The 21,688-nt window shown below is 43.1% G+C and overlaps 1 protein-coding gene across 1 annotated transcript in view; it reads right to left on the bottom strand.

The window, feature by feature from the left end:
- Nucleotides 1-1,972: 1,972 nt before the first annotated feature.
- Nucleotides 1,973-21,688, bottom strand: part of LOC124131896 (exocyst complex component 5-like) — a 33,647-nt gene continuing 13,931 nt past the window's right edge. The window contains exons 11-19 of the mRNA XM_046495415.2: nucleotides 21,307-21,402; nucleotides 20,081-20,249; nucleotides 18,456-18,558; nucleotides 17,675-17,798; nucleotides 12,822-12,908; nucleotides 12,201-12,306; nucleotides 11,824-11,980; nucleotides 5,179-5,342; nucleotides 1,973-4,681 (exon numbers count right to left, since the gene is read on the bottom strand). Of these exons, the coding sequence (XP_046351371.1) occupies nucleotides 4,586-4,681; nucleotides 5,179-5,342; nucleotides 11,824-11,980; nucleotides 12,201-12,306; nucleotides 12,822-12,908; nucleotides 17,675-17,798; nucleotides 18,456-18,558; nucleotides 20,081-20,249; nucleotides 21,307-21,402 (1,102 nt within the window). The 3' untranslated portion in view covers nucleotides 1,973-4,585. The remainder of the gene's footprint in view (nucleotides 4,682-5,178; nucleotides 5,343-11,823; nucleotides 11,981-12,200; nucleotides 12,307-12,821; nucleotides 12,909-17,674; nucleotides 17,799-18,455; nucleotides 18,559-20,080; nucleotides 20,250-21,306; nucleotides 21,403-21,688) is intronic.

The following is a 21,688-nucleotide window of genomic DNA, read 5'->3' on the forward strand; positions in this document are numbered from 1 at the left end:
GCAAGGTCTGAAAACAGTTTAACTGTTCACCAGGGGACACGAACATTAGTTGAATACGTTACGCTAGTATTGTCGAGCTAAACTGCCGGGTGAAGACAGTATACACTTGAAAATTGGATACAATTGTATACACAAGAAATGTAAACGTTATCAAAACGTTACTAGACTTAAAGCATTTGCCGAAACATTACAAACTGTCACAATCAAATATGAATGTATGCTTTCTTTTGCTACGCAGTTGAGACAAACTTACGTGGCTCCCCTTAAAGGTTGTGTTTGTCTGCATATTGTTTAACCCCTCACCCAGCAATATACCAGCAATCATCCGATTCATAGAACATGTCCACCCGATACACTTAGTCGCCTCAAACAAACAAATATGATCACTCACGACAAACAGTCCCGCCACGGACCCCGCTAATTTGAAAAACTTAAGTCATAACTCAAATAAAAACTTTTTACCTGACTTAAATGTTTTGCTTACTAAGTTTTTTTATTTTTACGGCCTGGGTCCATAAGTACCACCGACTCCCAACAAACCACATACATTCATCAACATGGATGAATAATTCAGGATAGAATAGTCAAAGTTTCTTTGTCATTTTCACTCGTATTGATTCTTGCCAAAACATCAAAACCAGAAACATTCTCCTTGAAGCAACGCCTTATCTATGTTAGGATATAAATAGGACAGTTAATGACAGCAGGACGCCAGATGTAAGTTATTCCATCCCCGTCCGTCTGTGCTTCTGATGGTTGATGGGGAAATAGCATTTTCCATCCCCTGAATGCAGCCCCGCCGTGACCTTAAGACCAACGCGTGAAGTGACCCCGGCCACATGCAATGGAAAGTGGAGGCAATAAAGTTGTTGAACTGATAAACTAAAAACCTATAATAACGCACGAGCGAGATGAATCTCGGGAGGAGGTCAGCTTTGCCACTAGTCTCATTGTTCAGATGGGGCAATGATTCCACGTGGGCTAAGATCCAAGGGAACTGTCTGTCTCGGTTGTCTGTTTAATGTCTTTCTGTCCAGGCAATCTGAACTTTAATGTCTCTTTCCTTATACACCGATTAACCATTAGGTTCTTCCGCAGGAACTGATACCACACCGACTTCGTTCTGTTAAATCAGCGCAGCAAAGCTAGTTTTTCACATCGTGTCCTTTTCATGCATTATCTCATTAGAAAGAAAGACACAATCACCTACTAGTCCAAGAACTGTTTTTATTTATAGGGGACGCTGGTGGCCTATGGCAACGCTGTGTGTATTGCGTCCCTTTGAGGCGTCAGGATCCGCTATGCGTGGCCACTGTAGGCTGCCCCAAATCAAAAGAAATGTTATATTCGGGGTTGTGTTCAGAGGCCGTATCAGTAACCGCCGGTCATGGGGTCGAATCCAAACATCTCTGTGACTATCATGCTTGGTTTGTCACAGTAATTTCCGTGCTCATGGGTTTCACCAAAGTGGAAAAGGAAGGTTGACTGTGTCCCTTTTATTTTTCTTCCCATACCGACCTGACACGTCTTGATATAACTGAACTAATGTTTGTTTGTTTGTTGTTTAACGCCGCACTCAGCAACATTCCAGCTATATGACGGCGGTCTGTAAATAATCAAGTCTGGACCAGCAAATCCAGTGATCGATGTTGCAAGGACCCGTGAAGATACCGGAAAGAATAGGTCTTCAGCAACCCATGCTTGCCGTAAAAGGCGACTATGCTTGTCGTAAGGGGCAACTAACGGGATCGGGTGGTCAGACTAGATGACATGGTTGATGCATGTCATCGTATCCCAAATGCGTGGATCGATGCTCATGATGTCAATCACTGGATTGTCTGGTCCAGACACAATTATTGAGAGACCGTCGTCATATAACTGGAATATTACTAAGTGCAGCGTTAAACAACAGAGAAACAAAAGTGTTACCCTGTTACAAAAAAATCATTTAAAAAAATACAAAACAAAGGTGTTGTACAAAATGCAAGTGTATTGATATTTATTACATTATTTACAAATTATATTCATAACATATATAACACATCTTGTGAAACTGTGTTCAGTGTTACTTATAGTGACTAACAGCAACGTGTGATTGCACAAAGCCCATCCACATATAATGCAGACAAAATGTTTTGAAGAAAAGCAGCCATTTCTGTAACATTCAACTAAAAGATAATCAACACTTTATTTGGTTTCAAACTGAAAATGATAGATCAGTCAAATGGAAAGAAAAGGAATTAGTATTGCTTCTAATCTTACATCTTAAAATAATTAAACAAAAACAAATATCATTAATAGTAAACTAAAACATAACAAAACAGAAAGTCTTATTCCTTAAACCATAACCTAATACATATTACAGATAAGTTGTACCTCAATCTAACATGTAATGAATTCTGAAGGGCATTCATTAACCTTCGTCTTCAGAGGCAAAGGAGTTAACAGATATAAAAGTCCAGTTTCCACCCTTGCCGAACCAGGCTGGAATCATGGAGATATATTTTGGCTGTGTAACGCAATCAACATCCGGTTGATAAACACATGACGTCTGCTGTGCAGATTTAGGTCAATTGCGGGACTTGGTGAGCATGTGTACCGTCAACTGGGCGTTGACAGATATTGTCCAGATCTTAATATGTTTGTAATCAAGGTGCTTATGTGATTTGATGCACTTCTCCAGATAAGCCCCGTTTTATTACAATTTAGATCTTGATTATCAATCCTATTGACTTGACTGGGCTCTGCCATTTTGTTTGAAGCAAATGCAAGTGATATGAGAGGTGGAATCAGAATGGTCAATAGGAGAGATATAGAAGGGACATAACTCATAATAGCCACTGGTGGAGCTACAATAGAGCCCAGAAATTCCAGCCTATTTCAGCAAAGGGCGGAAACTGGATTTTTATAGTCAGTTAACTCCCTTGTCACGCGAAGATGATAACCTTAGTTAAATACACATTTGGTATTACATTATACCTTAATCACACACAGAATGTATTCTGAAGGTCAGAGGTATAACACTTCATATTTCCAAGGCTAGGGATAATAGACAATTTTTTCTGAAAAACATCCCCTCATTATATTGCCCCTAACAGATATTAACCTATCCCATGCACTCTTTCTTCACAACAAACTTCTTCACATCATTCTCGGACACATCTGTTGGATAGTTAAAGTGAACATTGTACTTTTGATCATCATATAACTCTTTTGATCAGTTCTAGATTAAGGCCACAACAAATTAATTATTTGCCTTCCGATCATTTTCTGTAACTGAGGCCACAGAGGCCGACGTGTTCAGGACGACGTGTTCAGGACTCCGGACTGATAGAATTTCCTTATTTCTCTTGAGAATTTTTATATTTCACCAAATGATGGAAAAGTGATGATTAGATAACACCTACTTAGGTTTTGTGTGTTTGAGCCTCAGTGTAGAGTATATCAAGGACCTACATCTATTTTGGCAGATACGTAGACAAGTACATTGTACAAGTAGATGCACATTGTCAAAATTACATCCAATATAAATAAATAAACAACCAATTAATTTGTTTTGCCTTCATGCCACCTGGATGGTGGATCGTACTTGGATCGGACATTCACCAATACACCGATGTATGAGAATACATCAAGTTTGGATACAGCTCTGTATTGCATTTTATTTGTTAAATATATAAAAACACGCAGCCTCTGAACCCAAAATGGTTTTGTTTAACTTACATTATCTGTCATTGTGTCTGTATCAAGATGCACATCTTATCTTAACCCACATCATTTTACGTCCCAGCCTTACCAGTCACCCCTAGCAAAACAAGCCCTCTAACATAGCCCCTTTCTGTTGTATACGGCATGGTCAGCAACATAGGGACCCTAGAGTCACACTAAAGGAATGAGGACATTGTCCTCCCTTTCACCATCCCTTCCACCATCAGTTTCAGGGAAAACAAAATGGAGACAAATATTTCCACCTGGGGAAATGAGTAAAATCGCAATATTTTTTACATTTGTATACTTATCCTGCATTACACTGTATTGCATTTACTGCTGTCTTTTGACAGAGACGAACTGTGTGTGATCCAGTAATGCAGGATAAGTCAAAAAAATATTTTTGGAATGACAATCTAATAAATGGTTTATTATAGCAGATACTGACACAGTAAGAGGCGACTAACGGGATCAGGTGGTCAGGCTCGCTGACTCCGTTCATGCATGTCATTGTATCCCAATTGCATGCATCGATGCTCATGATATCAAGCACTGGTCTGGTCCAGATTTGCTAATTTACAGACCACCGTCATATAGCTGGAATACTGCTGAGTGTGGTGTTAAACAACAAACAAACAAATAACACTGACACAGCAAAACGCAACTGTGATATATACTACTCAAAAGACATTAAGGACATTCTTTCATATATGAATGATCGGGTGATCCTTCTTTCTTCTGAGTAGTATATAGGGTATACAATGGTATGTGTGTAATGCATTTTGTGGCCTGTATGATGTCTGGTTGGCTGTGGGAGAAGCTGAAGCAAGGCAAGCATCCTCATGTTGCAGTGTTCCGGAATGTAGGAGAAGCAAGCTCATTTCAGTTCCTTCAACTTGTTGGCGAGGCGGGCTGTCTTGAAGTCTGCACGAAGCTGCACAAACTGCAGCACCACTGACTCTTCCATCATTGCCTGGAGAGAGAAGGGAGATAACTGCTGTAGCTAGGAATGTTGGTGACAGCACATGTTGTGTTTGGACAAAACACGACAAAATGTGGTGTTATTCTTTCGTATGTGTCCTTGTTGTCAACTCGCTGTTTTAAGAAACCATAACACATCCTAATAAAATAATCGAGTTGTTCTTTGTGGAATACAAATCAATCATGCCGTAAGAGGCGACTAACGTGATCGGGTGGTCAGGCTCACTGACTGGACTGATGCATGTCATCGTATTCCGATTGCGTGGATCAATGCTCATGATGTCAATCACTGGATTGTCTGGTCCAGACTCGATTATTTACAGACCGCTGTCATATAGCTACGATAATGCTGAGTGCTGCATTAAACAACAAACAAACATTAACACTCAGAAACTACACATCCACAATAGGATGTACACATAAAAGATTCAGCTTCATAAATGATGCATTTCAACAGAATCAGTCGTCACAAGGGTGAAGTGAACTCACCAGCTGCTCGTCATCCCGGACGACCTTGAGGTTCTCCGGCACCACTACTAGGAGATTACATAGTGCATGGAGCTTCTCAAACAGCTGCGTTACCATGGGGATCTTAAACTCCTCCTTCACACACTTCCTGTACTCATTGATGTCACAGATCACCAGCATGGCACCTGCAACCAACACATCACAGATCACCAACATGGCACCTGCAACCAACACATCAGAGATCACCAACATGGCACCTGCAACCAACACATCACAGATCACTGACATGGCACCTCCAACCAACACATCACAGATCACGAGCATGGCACCTGCAACCAACACATCACAGATCACTGACATGGCACCTGCAACCAACACATCACAGATCACTGACATGGCACCTGCAACCAACACATCACAGATCACCAACATGGCACCTGCAACCAACACATCACAGATCACTGACATGGCACCTGCAACCAACACATCACAGATCACTGACATGGCACCTGCAACCAACACATCACAGATCACCAGCATGGCACCTGCAACCAACACATCACAGATCACCAGCATGGCACCTGCAACCAACACATCACAGATTACTGACATGGCACCTCCAACCAACACATCACAGATCACTGACATGTCACCTCCAACCAACACATCACAGATCACTGACATGTCACCTGCAACCAACACATCACAGATCACGAGCATGGCACCTGCAACCAACACATCACAGATCACCAACATGGCACCTGCAACCAACACATCACAGATCACCAACATGGCACCTGCAACCAACACATCACAGATCACCAGCATGGCACCTGCAACCAACACATCACAGATCACCAACATGGCACCTGCAACCAACACATCACAGATCACCAGCATGTCACCTGCAACCAACACATCACAGATCACCAGCATGGCACCTGCAACCAACACATCACAGATCACCAGCATGGCACCTGCAACCAACACATCACAGATCACTGACATGTCACCTGCAACCAACACATCACAGATCACTGACATGGCACCTGCAACCAACACATCACAGATCACCAGCATGGCACCTGCAACCAACACATCACAGATCACTGACATGGCACCTGCAACCAACACATCACAGATCACCAACATGGCACCTGCAACCAACACATCACAGATCACCAACATGGCACCTGCAACCAACACATCACAGATCACCAACATGGCACCTGCAACCAACACATCACAGATCACCAGCATGGCACCTGCAACCAACACATCACAGATCACTGACATGGCACCTGCAACCAACACATCACAGATCACAAACATGGCACCTGCAACCAACACATCACAGATCACTGACATGGCACTTCTTTACAAATCAGCACATAATGAAGGACAACACAATGGCCTCTCTATGATTATTTAAGTGTGTCAGTAATAGGCAAACAGTCACTTCTAAACTACTGACCCCTTCCTGGTTAAACAATAACAATATATTGTCAACAAGCTCATCTGCCAATCATTCCATTGTCAGCTGTGAAAAGTAATGGTAGCTCTTTGGGCTTCTCTTTCTCAATTTCTTAAGGTGAACAAGACAAGCACTTGAGTTCTCAATCAAATTACAAATCATTGGGGGACACTCATGCCGTTTCATTCATTAATCCTATCTGTGTCACTTCCTCAAAGGGAGGTAATGCTGATTAATTACCCCTGTATCTTCATGCAGACAATTTATAGGAGGACTTGGCCATAACACTGCAAGGAACTAAGGACTCAATCATTTTCTATTTTCCAGCAATTAACTGCTGCGCGAGTGCAAATGGAATACTCCAAATCAATCAAACTGTCACTTTTACATGTTGTGATCACAGGAAAAAGCTGGTGCAGTGTTTATAATCATCATAATAATACCGGTAAAATCTTGCTCAAAATATAAAAAATCAATAATAGTTATTTAAATTCATGGTAATTGTATGTATTTCATTTAAAAAACACAAAAAGCTGTACGGGAATGATTGAAGTGCTCACAGCTCGGTGACATGACATTTGTACACAGGGCAAGCAAGTGATGTGCATTGCATTGTATGAAACTTGCTGGTAAACTTCTGATAAAATGATAAATGATCACCATGGAATAAGTAACCATTTGGGATTTGCATTATCAATTTCTCTTTTCGATAAAATGTCTCGATAATATTTTCTTTGTTTATGTTCCAACATTCTGACAGTCTCTGCTCCTTTATCATTCTCACTGTGGAAGTAATGATGAGGAAAAATAAAAATAATTTAAATAAGATGGAAAAACTCTCAGATTGAAATACATTGTATTATTTTTGTACTTCCAGAGCAGTGAATTAAACATAACCCAAGAGCTGTATCGAATGTTATCATTGTTTTGTATTGTTTTGTATCAGGTTCATGAGTGTAAAAGTGAGTTACATTTTTGTCACTGCATCAGTAAGATGAAATTTTTAAAAACAAAAATTCCATATTCATCAATATTCCACTCGGATAGAACCGAGTCTGGACCAGACAATCCAGTCATTGATATTTGTGAACAATGATCCACATTGTCAGGGTGGGTGGACAAAGTTGAAATTAACACCTTCCTTGAGTGAGTGAGTGGGTAGTGAGTATGTGGGCAATTGAGTGGATTGGTGAGTGAGCGAGTGGCTGGGTGAGTGAGTTGATGGGTGAGTGAGTTAATGTGTGAATGAGTGAGTGGATGGGTGAGTGAGTGAGTGAGTGGCTGGGTAAGTGAGTTGATGGGTGAGTGAGTTAATGTGTGAGTGAGTGGATGGGTGAGTGAGTGAGTGGCTGGGTAAGTGAGTTGATGGGTGAGTGAGTTAATGTGTGAGTGAGTGAGTGGATGGGTGAGTGAATGGGTTGGGAGTGTCTACATGTTTTTTTTCAACTTTGCACAGCAAATTGCAGTGCCTTAGATGAGTTGGCCACTCTTGCCCCTCTAGGCTACCCATGCCACTCTGTGCTAGGCAAACCAGTGGATGACAGCATGAGCACCGATCCCCACTGTTGGGGTACAATAACAAACAATCAGCCACTTCACCCATTGTGTCCACCCAATCTCCACTTCAGTCATCCCTCAAATAGCATGTGATCTCCATAGGAACCAAGGGAAATGTGCATTTCTTAAACATTACACTATGCTAATTCATCTGAAATACTTATGACAGTAACCTGTAACAACACGTTTGACATTTGCTGGTTATGTAAATGAAATGTTGCCTGGGATTCAAACAGAGGATGTATATCATGGCTGACATCTTATTGCTTAGCACTCCCTCACTTTCTGTGAGTGGTATATCATGGCTGACATCTTATTGCTTAGCATTCCCTCACTTTCTGTGAGTGGTATATCATGGCTGACATCTTATTGCTTAGCACTCCCTCTCTTTCTGTGAGTGGTATATCATGGCTGACATCTTAGTGTTAAGCATTCCTCTCTTTCTGTGAGTGGTATATCATGACTGACATCTTATTGTTAAGCACTCCCTCTCTTTCTGTGAGTGGTATATCATGGCTGACATCTTATTGTTAAGCACTCCCTCACTTTCTGTGAGTGGTTTATCACAGCTGACATCTTATTGCCTAGCATTCCTTCTCTTTCTGTGAGTAGTATATCATGGCTGAGATCTCATGGTTATGCATCCCTCACTTTCTGTGAGTGGTATATCACAGCTGACATCTCATTGTTAAGCATTCCCTCACTTTCTGTGAGTGGTATATCATGGCTGACATCTTATTGCTAAGCATTCCCTCACATTCTGTGAGTGGTATATCATGGCTGACATCTTATTCTTAAGCATCCCTCACTTTCTGTGAGCGGTTATCACAGCTGACATCTCATTGTTAAGCATCCCTCACTTTCTGTGAGTAGTATATCATGGCTGACATCTTATTGTTAAGCATCCCTCACTTTCTGTGAGTGGTATATCATGGCTGACATCTTTCTATGCATTCCTTCACTTTCTGTGAGTGGTATATCACAGCTGACATCTCATTGTTAAGCATTCCCTCACTTTTTGTGAGTGGTATATCATGGCTGACATCTTATTGCTAAGCATCCCCTCACTTTCTGTGAGCGGTATATCACAGCTGACATCTTTTTGCTAAGCATTCCTTCTCTTTCTGTGAGTGGTATATCATGGCTGACATCTTATTGTTAAGCATCCCTCACTTTCTGTGAGCGGTATATCATGGCTGACATCTTAATGTTAAGCATTCCTTCTCTTTCTGTGAGTGGTATATCATGGCTGACATGTTTTTGCTAAGCATTCCATCACTTTCTGTGAGTGGTATATCACAGCTGACATCTTATTGTTAAGCATCCCTCACTTTCTGTGAGCGGTATATCATGGTTGACATCTTGTTGTTAGGCATATCCTCACTTTCTGTGAGCGGTATATCATGGTTGACATCTTACTGTTGGGCATTCCTCAAATTCTGTGAGCGGTATATCATGGTTGACATCTTATTGTTAGGCATTCCTCACTTTCTGTGAGCGGTATATCATGGTTGACATCTTACTGTTAGGCATTCCTCAAATTCTGTGAGCGGTATATCATGGTTGACATCTTATTGTTAGGCATTCCTCACATTCTGTGAGTTGTATATCATGGCTGACATCTTATTGCTAAGCATTCCTTCTCTTTCTGTGAGTGGTATATCACAGCTGACATCTTATTGCTAAGCATTCCTTCTCTTTCTGTGAGTGTTATATCATGGCTGACATGTTTTTGCTAAGCATTCCATCACTTTCTGTGAGTGGTATATCACAGCTGACATCTTATTGTTAAGCATCCCTCACTTTCTGTGAGCGGTATATCATGGTTGACATCTTACTGTTGGGCATTCCTCAAATTCTGTGAGCGGTATATCATGGTTGACATCTTACTGTTGGGCATTCCTCAAATTCTGTGAGTGGTATATCATGGTTGACATCCAATTGTTAGGCATTCCTCAAATTCTGTGAGCGGTATATCATGGTTGACATCTTATTGTTAGGCATTCCTCACATTCTGTGAGTAGTATATCATGGTTGACATCTTACTGTTAGGCATTCCTCACATTCTGTGAGTAGTATATCATGGTTGACATCTTACTGTTAGGCATTCCTCACATTCTGTGAGAAGTATATCATGGTTGACATCTTACTGTTAGGCATTCCTCACATTCTGTGAGTAGTATATCATGGTTGACATCTTACTGTTAGGCATTCCTCACATTCTGTGAGTAGTATATCATGGTTGACATTTTACTGTTAGGCATTCCTCTCTTTCTGTGAGTTGTATATGGTCATGTCTAAGTGACATTAGTGGCAGTGACCCGTACATATCCGGGGTAGAATAGGCCTTCAGCAACCCATGCTTGCTGTAAAAGGTGTCTATGCTTGTCGTAAAAGGCACCCAACGGGATCGGGTGGTCAGGCTCGCTGGCTTGGTTGATGCATGTCATCGATCCCAATTGCGTGGATCGATGCTCATGATATCAATCACTGGATTGTCTGGTCCAGACTTGATTATTTTTACAGACTGCCGTCATATAGCTGGAATATTGCTGAGTGCGGCGTAAAACAACAAACCAAACCATTAGTGGCAGTTGAGACTGTTGTCAAATTATTTGCAGTGATTGTCAGAGGCACCAAATGATTGAAGTGCTCATAAAATATCAAGTGCTGGAGAGGCCAGATTTCAAAAGTGGTCAATGGCAAGAAGTAATTCAGAGTCACCCATCTTTGTATAAACATGAACATGACAGGCTTGATCATTCGAGAAGTTTGGGGATGGGACAGTTTCTAGATGGCTGGCTATCCCTATGAGAGCAAAACAATGGCGAATCGAGTCATATTGGGACCTGGTTCCATGTTATCTACTTGCAAAGTATGGATGGACATCTAGTTGTAAACATTGAATTCCTAGCTGCTTCCAACACTATTCCAGATTCAAGAACAGACAGGCCTGTTTCAAGACATTTGACAGTTACAAAATTGAGAACAAACATGAGCTTACATACATTAATTACAGGGCCTGTTACGTATTGCTGCTACCACTTATTTGACCCATTGTACTGCCTTCCTGAATGGAATCCTAAAACTGTGGTAAACCTGACTCTGTGTGGTCATTTCACGGATTTTAATGATTTCACAATTTTGTTCGGTACAAACTGATTTTCAGGTGAACCGTTGTGTACTCACTCCCTCTCACTGGAACAGGTAGAACCTCATGCTCAAGTACTCATTGTTTGCCAAGGATTAAGCTCCTTGTCAGTCCCGTCTCCCTTAGAGGACCATAGTTGAGATAGAGTTTGTAGAAGAGTCACTGGCCTGACAGCATATCTCCCCCTCCAGACTACAGACTATATACTCACCCATCTCATCGTACTGAAACGTATCTCCCCCTCCAGACTACAGACTATCGACTCACCCATCTCATTGTACTGAAACATATCTCCCCCTCCAGACTACAGACTATCGACTCACCCATCTCATTGTACTGAAACATATCTCCCCCTCCAGACTACAGACTATCGACTCACCCATCTCATTGTACTGAAACATATCTCCCCCTCAAGACTACAGACTCACCCATCTCATTGTACTGAAACATATCTCCCCCTCCAGACTACAGACTATCGACTCACCCATCTCATTGTACTGAAACTGGACGATGTGCTCGTAGATGACCCGGTGAAACCTCTTGCCCAGGTCGACCAGCACAACCTCCACGTTCTTCCCGTCCAGGCTGGACTGTATGGCCTGGCCCTGAATCTTCATGAACTTCACAACCTTCCCACAAGCCTGCAAAACATCAGTGTTTATTACCCACAACATAACCTTCCTACACACACAACATCTGTAAATGACATCAAGACTTACCCCGGACAACATCTGTAGATGACATCAAGACTTTACCCCGGACAACATCTGTAAATGACATCAAGACTTTACCCCGGACAACATCTGTAAATGACATCAAGACTTACCCCGGAAAACATCTGTAAATGACATCAAGACTTACCCCGGACAACATCTGCAGCTGACAGTCCTCTTCTGGCTTAAAATCTGACTTCTTCTGTTCTGTGGCTAATATGTACCTCGTCCAGCCAATAATGGTATTCAAAGACCTGAAATATAAATATCATGTCCAAAAAACTACTCGGTTGGAAAATGTACACAATTACTTCTCAGTCAGATCCCTAGGAAAGATTGGTCAAGCCTGCAACCTTAAAGACTAAAAAGTAGTGCGGCCATCTGTGACGTGCCATAGGGATATTATGATCAGGGAAGTGACCCAGGAACAATGTCTACAGCCTTAATGTTAGGATCAAGAATTCAGAAAGTGAAAAACGTTCAACAAACATTATATGCCTCTTGTTACTAAATGGATATGTTCCCCACTGGTCTCTTGGTCTGAAGGAAAGCAAGAAGTGGAAGCTCATTACTTTCTTCTAACATTACTGATAAAACCTGAATCATTTCAAACAGACTTGTATATTTTCTCAGCGATGTAACACAATGCACTATACACCTTTGCTTCTATAGGTCTCTATAGGTCTCTATGTCCATCATGAGGACACCTCCTGTCATGGCATAGTTAAGGAACAGATTTGACTGTCCTGGCTGTAGCGTATTGACTCACCGGTCTAGACCCGTGCCGATCTTGTTCTCAAGGTTTTCTCGGAGTTCACGTTTCCTCTTCAAACACAAAGCATGCTTTGGTGACGATCTAAAACAAGAAACCAGTATAAAATGGGTTTTTCAGATTAAAAACGATGTTTTATTGGTCTGTTTTCAGTCGTACAATTGGGTATCTCATACCTCTAGTCGCTCGTTAAAAGGAAGCCAGAGGCTGGAATGTAAACAATAAACTTGTTTCCGTCCGGTTGCGCACGCACCTCCCGATGACATGCCTCAAATCTCGAAGAATAAGCCATCAAGCAGGACTGGACTGGATTACTTCCCAGTGGGGATGGCTGGGTGGGAACGTACGACTGAAAACAGACCAATAAAACATCGTTTTTAATCTGAAAAACCCATGTTTTAGTCTGTTTTCAGTCGTACAATTGGGTAGAATTCGACGGAACACTGGAAGGAGGGTCTGGAAAGTAATCCGGAAGTGACCTCTTGCACGTCGAATGTACCAAGTTCCTCACCCCCGTAGTGACAATAGAACATTCGACCAGATGCACGGACGAGACAAATTGTTTATCACGAACGCACAGCATGGGTAATGCTCATCGACACACAACTAATTATCGATGCGACAGGACAACTGCACGCGTCAGTTGAACGGCGATCGAAGTGGTCGACGTATAGTTTAGTTACAGAGCAACTCGCAGTATACAAGGTAACTAAACAGCATCTTTAATGCTCTTCGACCCACAAGTAAGTATCGATGCGACAAGGCAACTGCACACGACAGTTGAATTGCAATCGAAGTGTGGACGGCATATAATTTAGTTTCAGAACGACTCGTCGTATCCAAGGTAACTAAAACTGCATGTTTAATGCTCTTCGACCCACAAGTAGGTATCGATGCGACAGGACAACTGCACACGTCAGTTGAGGTGCGATCGAAACGTGGTCGGCTTATAATGTAGTTACAGAACGACTCGTCGTAGGCAAGGTAACTAAAACAGCATGTTTAATGCTCTTCGACACACTACTAATTATCGATGCGACAGGACAACTGCACGCGTCAGTTGATCGGCGATCGAAGTGGTCGACGTATAGTTTAGTTACAGAGCAACTCGCAGTATACAAGGTAACTAAACAGCATCTTTAATGCTCTTCGACCCACAAGTAAGTATCGATGCGACAAGGCAACTGCACACGACAGTTGAATTGCAATCGAAGTGTGGACGGCATATAATTTAGTTTCAGAACGACTCGTCGTATCCAAGGTAACTAAAACTGCATGTTTAATGCTCTTCGACCCACAAGTAAGTATCGATGCGACAGGACAACTGCACACGTCAGTTGAGGTGCGATCGAAACGTGGTCGGCTTATAATGTAGTTACAGAACGACTCGTCGTAGGCAAGGTATCTAAAACAGCATGTTTAATGCTCTTCGACACACTACTAATTATCGATGCGACAGGACAACTGCACGCGTCAGTTGATTGGCGATCGAAGTGGTCGACGTATAGTTTAGTTACAGAGCAACTCGCAGTATACAAGGTAACTAAACAGCATCTTTAATGCTCTTCGACCCACAAGTAAGTATCGATGCGACAAGGCAACTGCACACGTCAGTTGAGGTGCGATCGAAACGTGGTCGGCTTATAATGTAGTTACAGAACGACTCGTCGTATCCAAGGTAACTAAACCTGCATGTTTAATGCTCTTCGACCCACAAGTAAGTATCGATGCGACAGGACAACTGCACACGTCAGTTGAGGTGCGATCGAAACGTGGTCGGCTTATAATGTAGTTACAGAACGACTCGTCGTAGGCAAGGTAACTAAAACAGCATGTTTAATGCTCTTCGACACACTACTAATTATCGATGCGACAGGACAACTGCACGCGTCAGTTGAACTGCGATCGAAGCGGTCGACGTATTGTTTAGTTACAGAGCAACTCGCAGTATACAAGGTAACTAAACAGCATCTTAAATGCTCTTCGACCCACAAGTAAGTATCGATGCGACAAGGCAACTGCACACGACAGTTGAATTGCAATGGAAGTGTGGACGGCTTATAATGTAGTTACAGAACGACTCGCAGTATACAAGGTAACTAGAACAGCATGTTTAATGCTCTTCGACCCACAAGTAAGTATCGATGCAACAGGACAACTGCACACGTCAGTTGAATTGCGATCGAAGTGTGGTCGGCTTATAATGTAGTTACAGAACGACTCGTCGTATCCAAGGTAACTAAAACAGCATGTTTAATGCTCTTCGACACACTACTAATTATCGATGCGACAGGACAACTGCAAGCGTCAGTTGAACTGCGATCGAAGCAGTCGACGTATAGTTTAGTTACAGAGCAACTCGCAGTATACAAGGTAACTAGAACAGCATGTATAATGCTCTTCGACCCACAAGTAAGTATCGATGCGACAGGACAACTGCACACGTCAGTTGAATTGCGATCGAAGTGTGGTCGGCTTATAATGTAGTTACAGAACGACTCGCCGTAGGCAAGGTAACGAAAACTAGCATGGTTAATGCTCTTCGACACACAACTAATTATCGATGCGACAAGACAACTGCACACGTCAGTTGAATTGCGATCGAAGTGTGGTCGGCGCATAATTTAGTTACAGAGCAACTCGCAGTATACAAGGTAACTAAAAAATACGAGCCGTACTTTAAAGTATGGGAAGACGATGCATACACCGAATAACCATAATAAAACAGCCGAAGTACTGCATACAACAAAAAACCAGAAGAATGCGTACATTCACCAACAGTTTTTATTGTAACCAGCGAGGAGATCTACTTGAGGCAACCAGAGTCAATCTGTCAGCAGATGAAAAACTGTCGGGTGGATCATCCACTCCGTGGGAGACGGCCTCGATGGTCTCGACAGGGCGTCGACTATCACATTCTAGGCCCCCCCGTACGCCCATGTCTAAGGATCCTCACTTCTGCCCCCGCTGGCTCTGTCCCCCTTCTGATACGTGGAAAAGGAGACCTGGCGACCTTTTCTGTCCGCATCTCTCTCGTGGGACGGCTGTCCAGGCGTGTCCCTACGAAAGGCCTGTTGCACATGCTCGTTTCTATAACGGCGTCGTGGGGCGTTCGAAACCGGTGGCCGCCTGGACATGTTGTGTGAAGCCGAAATGATGTCACGCTCGGCTTCCTTGGAGTACTTGTCCAGAACGTCGTTGGTACGACCGTCAAACAACTGTTGCGATGACCACGGGGCCCGTAAGAGTGTCCTGCCATGACGATCAGGTAGGCCAGTGCAGGCGATGTAACCATGACGACGTGCCGTAGTAATCTGGCCCGATACATATCGAGATTGGGCGAGGACGTCCGAGATCCACCGTTGCATACAGGTGAGGATTGATGGCACCGTCCTGCCGTCCTCGTCGAGGGGGTCTTTCTCCTCAAAGTACACTGAGAGGGCCTCGATCGCCGTCGACAGCATAGCAAGCGGTTGTAGCTGGTGACGAACAGCAGTGTCCATGGATTCCAAATGCCTGTCTTCTACGAGAATCTTGGAGGGCGCTGGTGTCTTGAAGAGTAGCCCCCAATCCAAGTCCCTACTCATGGGTGACGAAAACGGCATGCCATAAATCGGGTAACTAGATCGACCAGGCGGCTGGTTGAAACTCTGTCCCGGTAGAGCAGAGGCAAAGTTCTGGTCCATATCGTGAGCCATGGCTCTGAAGACATCGGGAGGTGAAAACTGAAGAGACTGTGGCGTAGCACCGACCGTAAAGCCAGGACGCGTCGGTTTGTCGACATCATTTGATAACTCAGGCAGAAAGTAAGATAGCCAAGCAAACAACTCAATGTCTGTGGGAGGCCTAGGAGGGCTGTCGTCACAATCCATCGTCGACGTCGATTGTGGAGGCGTAGATGAAGGAACTGGTGTACTGGTCGATGGTCTATGGACCTCCGACGTAGTCGAATCCTTCTTGGTCGACGCCGTCGAGGCAAGTACCGCCGCCGTGATCTGGGCTATCAAAGTCGGGTCGATAGGAAAGTGAGACGAGGGTGTCGATCGGTCATCGGCTCTACGACGCTGATCTCCAAAAAACTCCCTTCGAGAGCGTCGCACGTCCCCGTGGGGGCGAGGGCTACGATCTCTAACTGTAGAAGTACTATGATCCCCATCGTAGTTATCGTCCGAAACGAACTCACGACGTCCACGAAGGCGACGAACGTCCTCGTGTCGTTTACTGTCTCTCGACGAGGCCCTCGACCTGTCGTCCCGTGAACGGGAACGACTTCTAGAGAGGGATCTGTGTTCACTGTAGACCCGCACGACGTTCCTATCGTCGTTGGTAGGACGAGAGACGGACCGACTGGGGACCGTAGTCCCCCCGTGGTCCTCGTCACCACCCGGTCCCGTCGTAACAGGGGTGGCTGAGTGACGCTCTCGATCAACCGATTGACGAAGATCAGTCGTGCGGGAAGTATCATCAGCAGGCGAACGGTCACGTGTCTTGTCGAAAACATAAGTTGACTGAGGCGGGTCTTTATCAACTGATTTCTTTATTAGAACAACAACTGTAGACACACGATAAGTACTAGTAGAATATCGCGAAAGTCCTTCTCGAGCGACCAGCTCAGAGGCGCGCTGAGAGATTTGTGGCATGTCATCGGGAGGTGCGTGCGCAACCGGACGGAAACAAGTTTATTGTTTACATTCCAGCCTCTGGCTTCCTTTTAACGAGCGACTAGAGATATGAGATACCCAATTGTACGACTGAAAACAGACTAAAACATGAATTTATACAAATATAGAACACATATTTCAGAGACATTAGAGAAACTTATATTTCTGCTACCATGGCGACCCACTTACAGGACGAGAGGCACGAGGCCATCCATGAACTGTTTCTCAAACAGGTGGAAGAGAGTGTTGGCCTGGTTGATGACGTCAAAGAAGTAGATCTCAGGCTCCGTCTTCGGGTCCGGCAGCGGTATAGCTGTACAACATAAAACAGGAAATTAGTCATCTGTGACATCAGACATCATCACCTGTCTGTATGCAGCTGCATATCTTCTGCCTGCAGCATCTCCTTGGAGCATGCAGCCACCTACTCCTTCATTCTTAGGAAAGGTATTAGGTATAAACAGAATTTGTTTGATTTTTTTGGCTTCATTTTGCTCAAAACCAGTTTTTAGCTCATAGGCTGGCAATTTGAGAAGGAAATATTTCAATGTTTATATAAGGAGACTAGACACATACAAGATGTCTCATTACAAGTTTTAGAATAAATTGTGAGGAGATATCTACAAAGCTACAAAAATATTCCATTTCCCCGAGGCAAGGGAGTTAACTGACTATAGAAGTCCAGTTTCACCCTTGCCGAACTAGGCTGGAATTTCTCGACTTGATTGTAGCCACCAGTGGCTATTACGAGTTACGTCCCTTCTATCTCCCTCCTATTGACCAATGAGATTCTACGCTCATATCACTTGCATTTACTTCAAACAAAATGGCAGCACCCAGTCAAGATGATCTGATCGATAATAAAGATCTTTTTTGTGATAAAACATGTCTTAGTTTGTATCAGATCACATGAGTACCTTGATCAAAACATGAAAATACTTGAAAAATGTCTGTCACAAGGTATACTCACCTTGGAGACCCAGCTCTACAGCGTAGTCGATGTGTTCTGTGACGAGGTACTGGACCAGCACTTCAAATATCTTCACTGCATGGCTCGGCACGTCATATGATAACTGAAAGGAAGTACAATGATTGTACATAATTGCCTCCACAGCAATCATCCCTATCTCTGCTCAAGATGTAATTGTCTGTGTCAGAGAAATTGGGCTGGTGAGAATGTACAAGGATTAGATTCAAGTCGGTATTTAGACAACAATCTGGAGGTCAGGTATTATGGGAATACCGTCTCGACGTAATAAGCGCACAGGGCGCTCTCAAAATTAGAAATAGGGGGCTCTTATTAGAATATTATGTTGGTGAAAAAAACAGAGTTGAAAGATAAATTTCGTGGTTTATAGTGACAGCTTGAAATGTTTATGTACGACAGATATATTTTTCCAGAATATAATTGCCCATAATTAAGGGTGCATATAACACACGAGTGTGTATTATACGTGAATAAATAAATCTTGTGTACATAGATCAATCGGAAGGGGTGCTAATTGGGATTGTTCACTAGCCAATATATCAGCAAATATCGCCATGGGTGCTTAATAGAGCGGGGCGCTTATTACGTCGAATACGGTAGGTCTAATGTCTAGCTACAACTGTCTGAAGCCTTGTATTTGACCTGACTGGGCTCCTGTCTACTGATATCTCACACCACTCAGCTACAAGTGCCAGCACCAGTCTAGACTACTGATGCTGCAAACATCTTCAAACGTTGCCATGAATCAATAGCTTATAGACACAAACAGTACTTTTGAAGCACGAGTATTATCATTATTATGAAGCTATCATGTGTTCCCTAAATTTCAATCTATCTGCATATTATGTGTGTTTGTGCATTTTGATACAACAGATCAGTGTACACTTATTTGTTATATGTCCAGAAATACCAATCATTGTGATATATTCTGATACAATGAGAAATCTCATTAAAATCCGATCTTAGTTCTCGCCACCGTTAAACAAGGGTCTGAGGAAGTACCATCACGGGTCATGTCAGAATGTTCTATCTGTAATGAGTGAGTGAGTGGGTTGGGTTTAACGCCGCTTTTAACAGTATTCCAGTTATATGACAGCGTGTCAGCTTAATGTGGGAGGAAAGCCCGAAGTGATGCAGGTCTCAGATGTTTACCACTTTGGTGAAAGCTACGAGCCTGGGTATGGTGCTGACAAACCTAGAAACACAATTGGGGCGAACCGGGATTCAAACCCACAATCATAGGTTTCTGGCGTGCCCAAGGGATGCAACTCTGCACAGCGAATTGCGGCGCCTTAGACGACTGGGCCCCCAGCTCTATCTGTAAGCAGAGTTGGATTTAACCCCACTTTTAACAGTATAACAGTTCTATCACGGTGTGTCAGCTAAATATGGGGGGAAAGAAGTTTACCACTTTGGTGAAACCCATGAGCACATGTATGGTGCTGAGAAACCTAGAAACATAATTAGAATTATAGGATTCTGGCGAGCCAAAGGGACGCAACTCTGGATGGCGATTTGCAGTGGCTTAGACAACTGGACCACCCGCGCCCCCTCTGTATATCTGTAAACAGTAGAAACATGTCAACACATCAGGGGATACAACTTACCACATGACATCGTTTAAATGCCAGTTTCGTCTCCTGAAGGATGTTGATTGACACCTCCTGGGACAGGAAGGTTTCGCCGCCGTAGTTCTCGATGGCCGGACCAATGTTGATGTTCGCCTTTGTCACTGTGCCCAGCTTGGCTTGAATATCTCGGCGTAAGTCGTGAATTCTGAAAACAAAAAAATTCCATAAATACATGAAAAGTTGTATGTTAGTTTGTCCACCAACAAATATACTCATGCCATTTCAAATACTATTTAGAGTCATTTTCTATTTCCTCATTCCTACTTTTGTATATACCAATTATTTACACTTCTGCACATGCCTAGTAAGCTACGTCACAGTACCCCAAAACCAAGTCACGTGACTGCACCTTTCTACTTTTGTCTTTGTTCTGTCAGCAATGAAAATCCCGTAAACACAAAATTATTCACTTTCCCCGCAGCATTCAATCTAAAGGTACAGTGGCTAATAAGCAATACATTTCTTATTACAATAAAAGGACCAAAGTAGATTAAATATCATTTCATCACGGAACTCATTACCAAATTAAAAACAATAGTGTCTGATTCCGAAGGAATGGAATTTTCTGGATTCCTGGGATACTGAAGTCTTGAAGAATGTGTACACGAGGGAATACACTGAGTAAAACTGTCAGTGGGGAAGCAATAACTGACCAGACCATACTTGACAAAATGAGGATGGACAGAAGAAAGTAGGAAAACAGAATCAGGGTCAGATGCAATCTCATCAAAATCAGATCTTAGTTCTCGCTGCCGCTAAACAAAGATCTGAGGACATCCCATTACGGGTCACATTACTGTCACTTCCATGACGTTGTAAGCGACGATCTGATTGGTCGGATGAAAGGTTGTTCTGACATGACCCCTAATGGGATGTCCTCAGATATTTGTATAGCGGTAGCGAGAACTAAGATTTGTTTGTTGTTTAACACTCCAGTCACCAATATTCCAGCTATATGACAGTGGTCTGTAAATAATCAAGTCTGGACCAGACAATCCAGTGATGACATCATGAGCATCAATCTACGCAATTGGGTTACGGTGACATGCATCAGCCAAGCCAGCGAGCCTGACTACCCGATCCCGTTAGTCGCCTCTTACGACAAGCATAGTCGCTTTTTACGGCAAGCATGGGTTGCTGAAGACCTATTCTACCCCGGATCTTCACGGGTCACAAGAAGATTAAGAAATAATTCCACCGACCCGCCCGACTGGATCTGCTTCTTCTGGTGGTCCCTCATCTCGTAGTAGCGCAGCAGCAGCACTGAACACCGCTCATGCAGGTACTTGGTCTCCGCACTGCAACAACAACAACAACACGTCACTGCATCCGTGAAGAAGATAACTAAGATTTCAAACACTGTCATATGGTTCCTTATTCCCTGCCGGCGTATATACACATGCCAGGTGATGTGTGATCGCCAGATTTCTAATGTCATAAGATGTGTATTGATATTTCAGCATGTAATAGCTCTGGGCCCAGTTTCACAAAGCAATCGTTGTTGTATGAGCATTTCAAAGTGTATGCTAAAAGATAGCCCATTCCATAAAGGGATTGTAGCACTAAGATGATCAGAACTGGCGC

Source organism: Haliotis rufescens, unplaced genomic scaffold (genome assembly GCF_023055435.1).
Source record: "Haliotis rufescens isolate VD_foot unplaced genomic scaffold, xgHalRufe1.0.p SCAF_3, whole genome shotgun sequence".
Classification (NCBI taxonomy): Eukaryota; Metazoa; Mollusca; class Gastropoda; order Lepetellida; family Haliotidae; genus Haliotis; species Haliotis rufescens.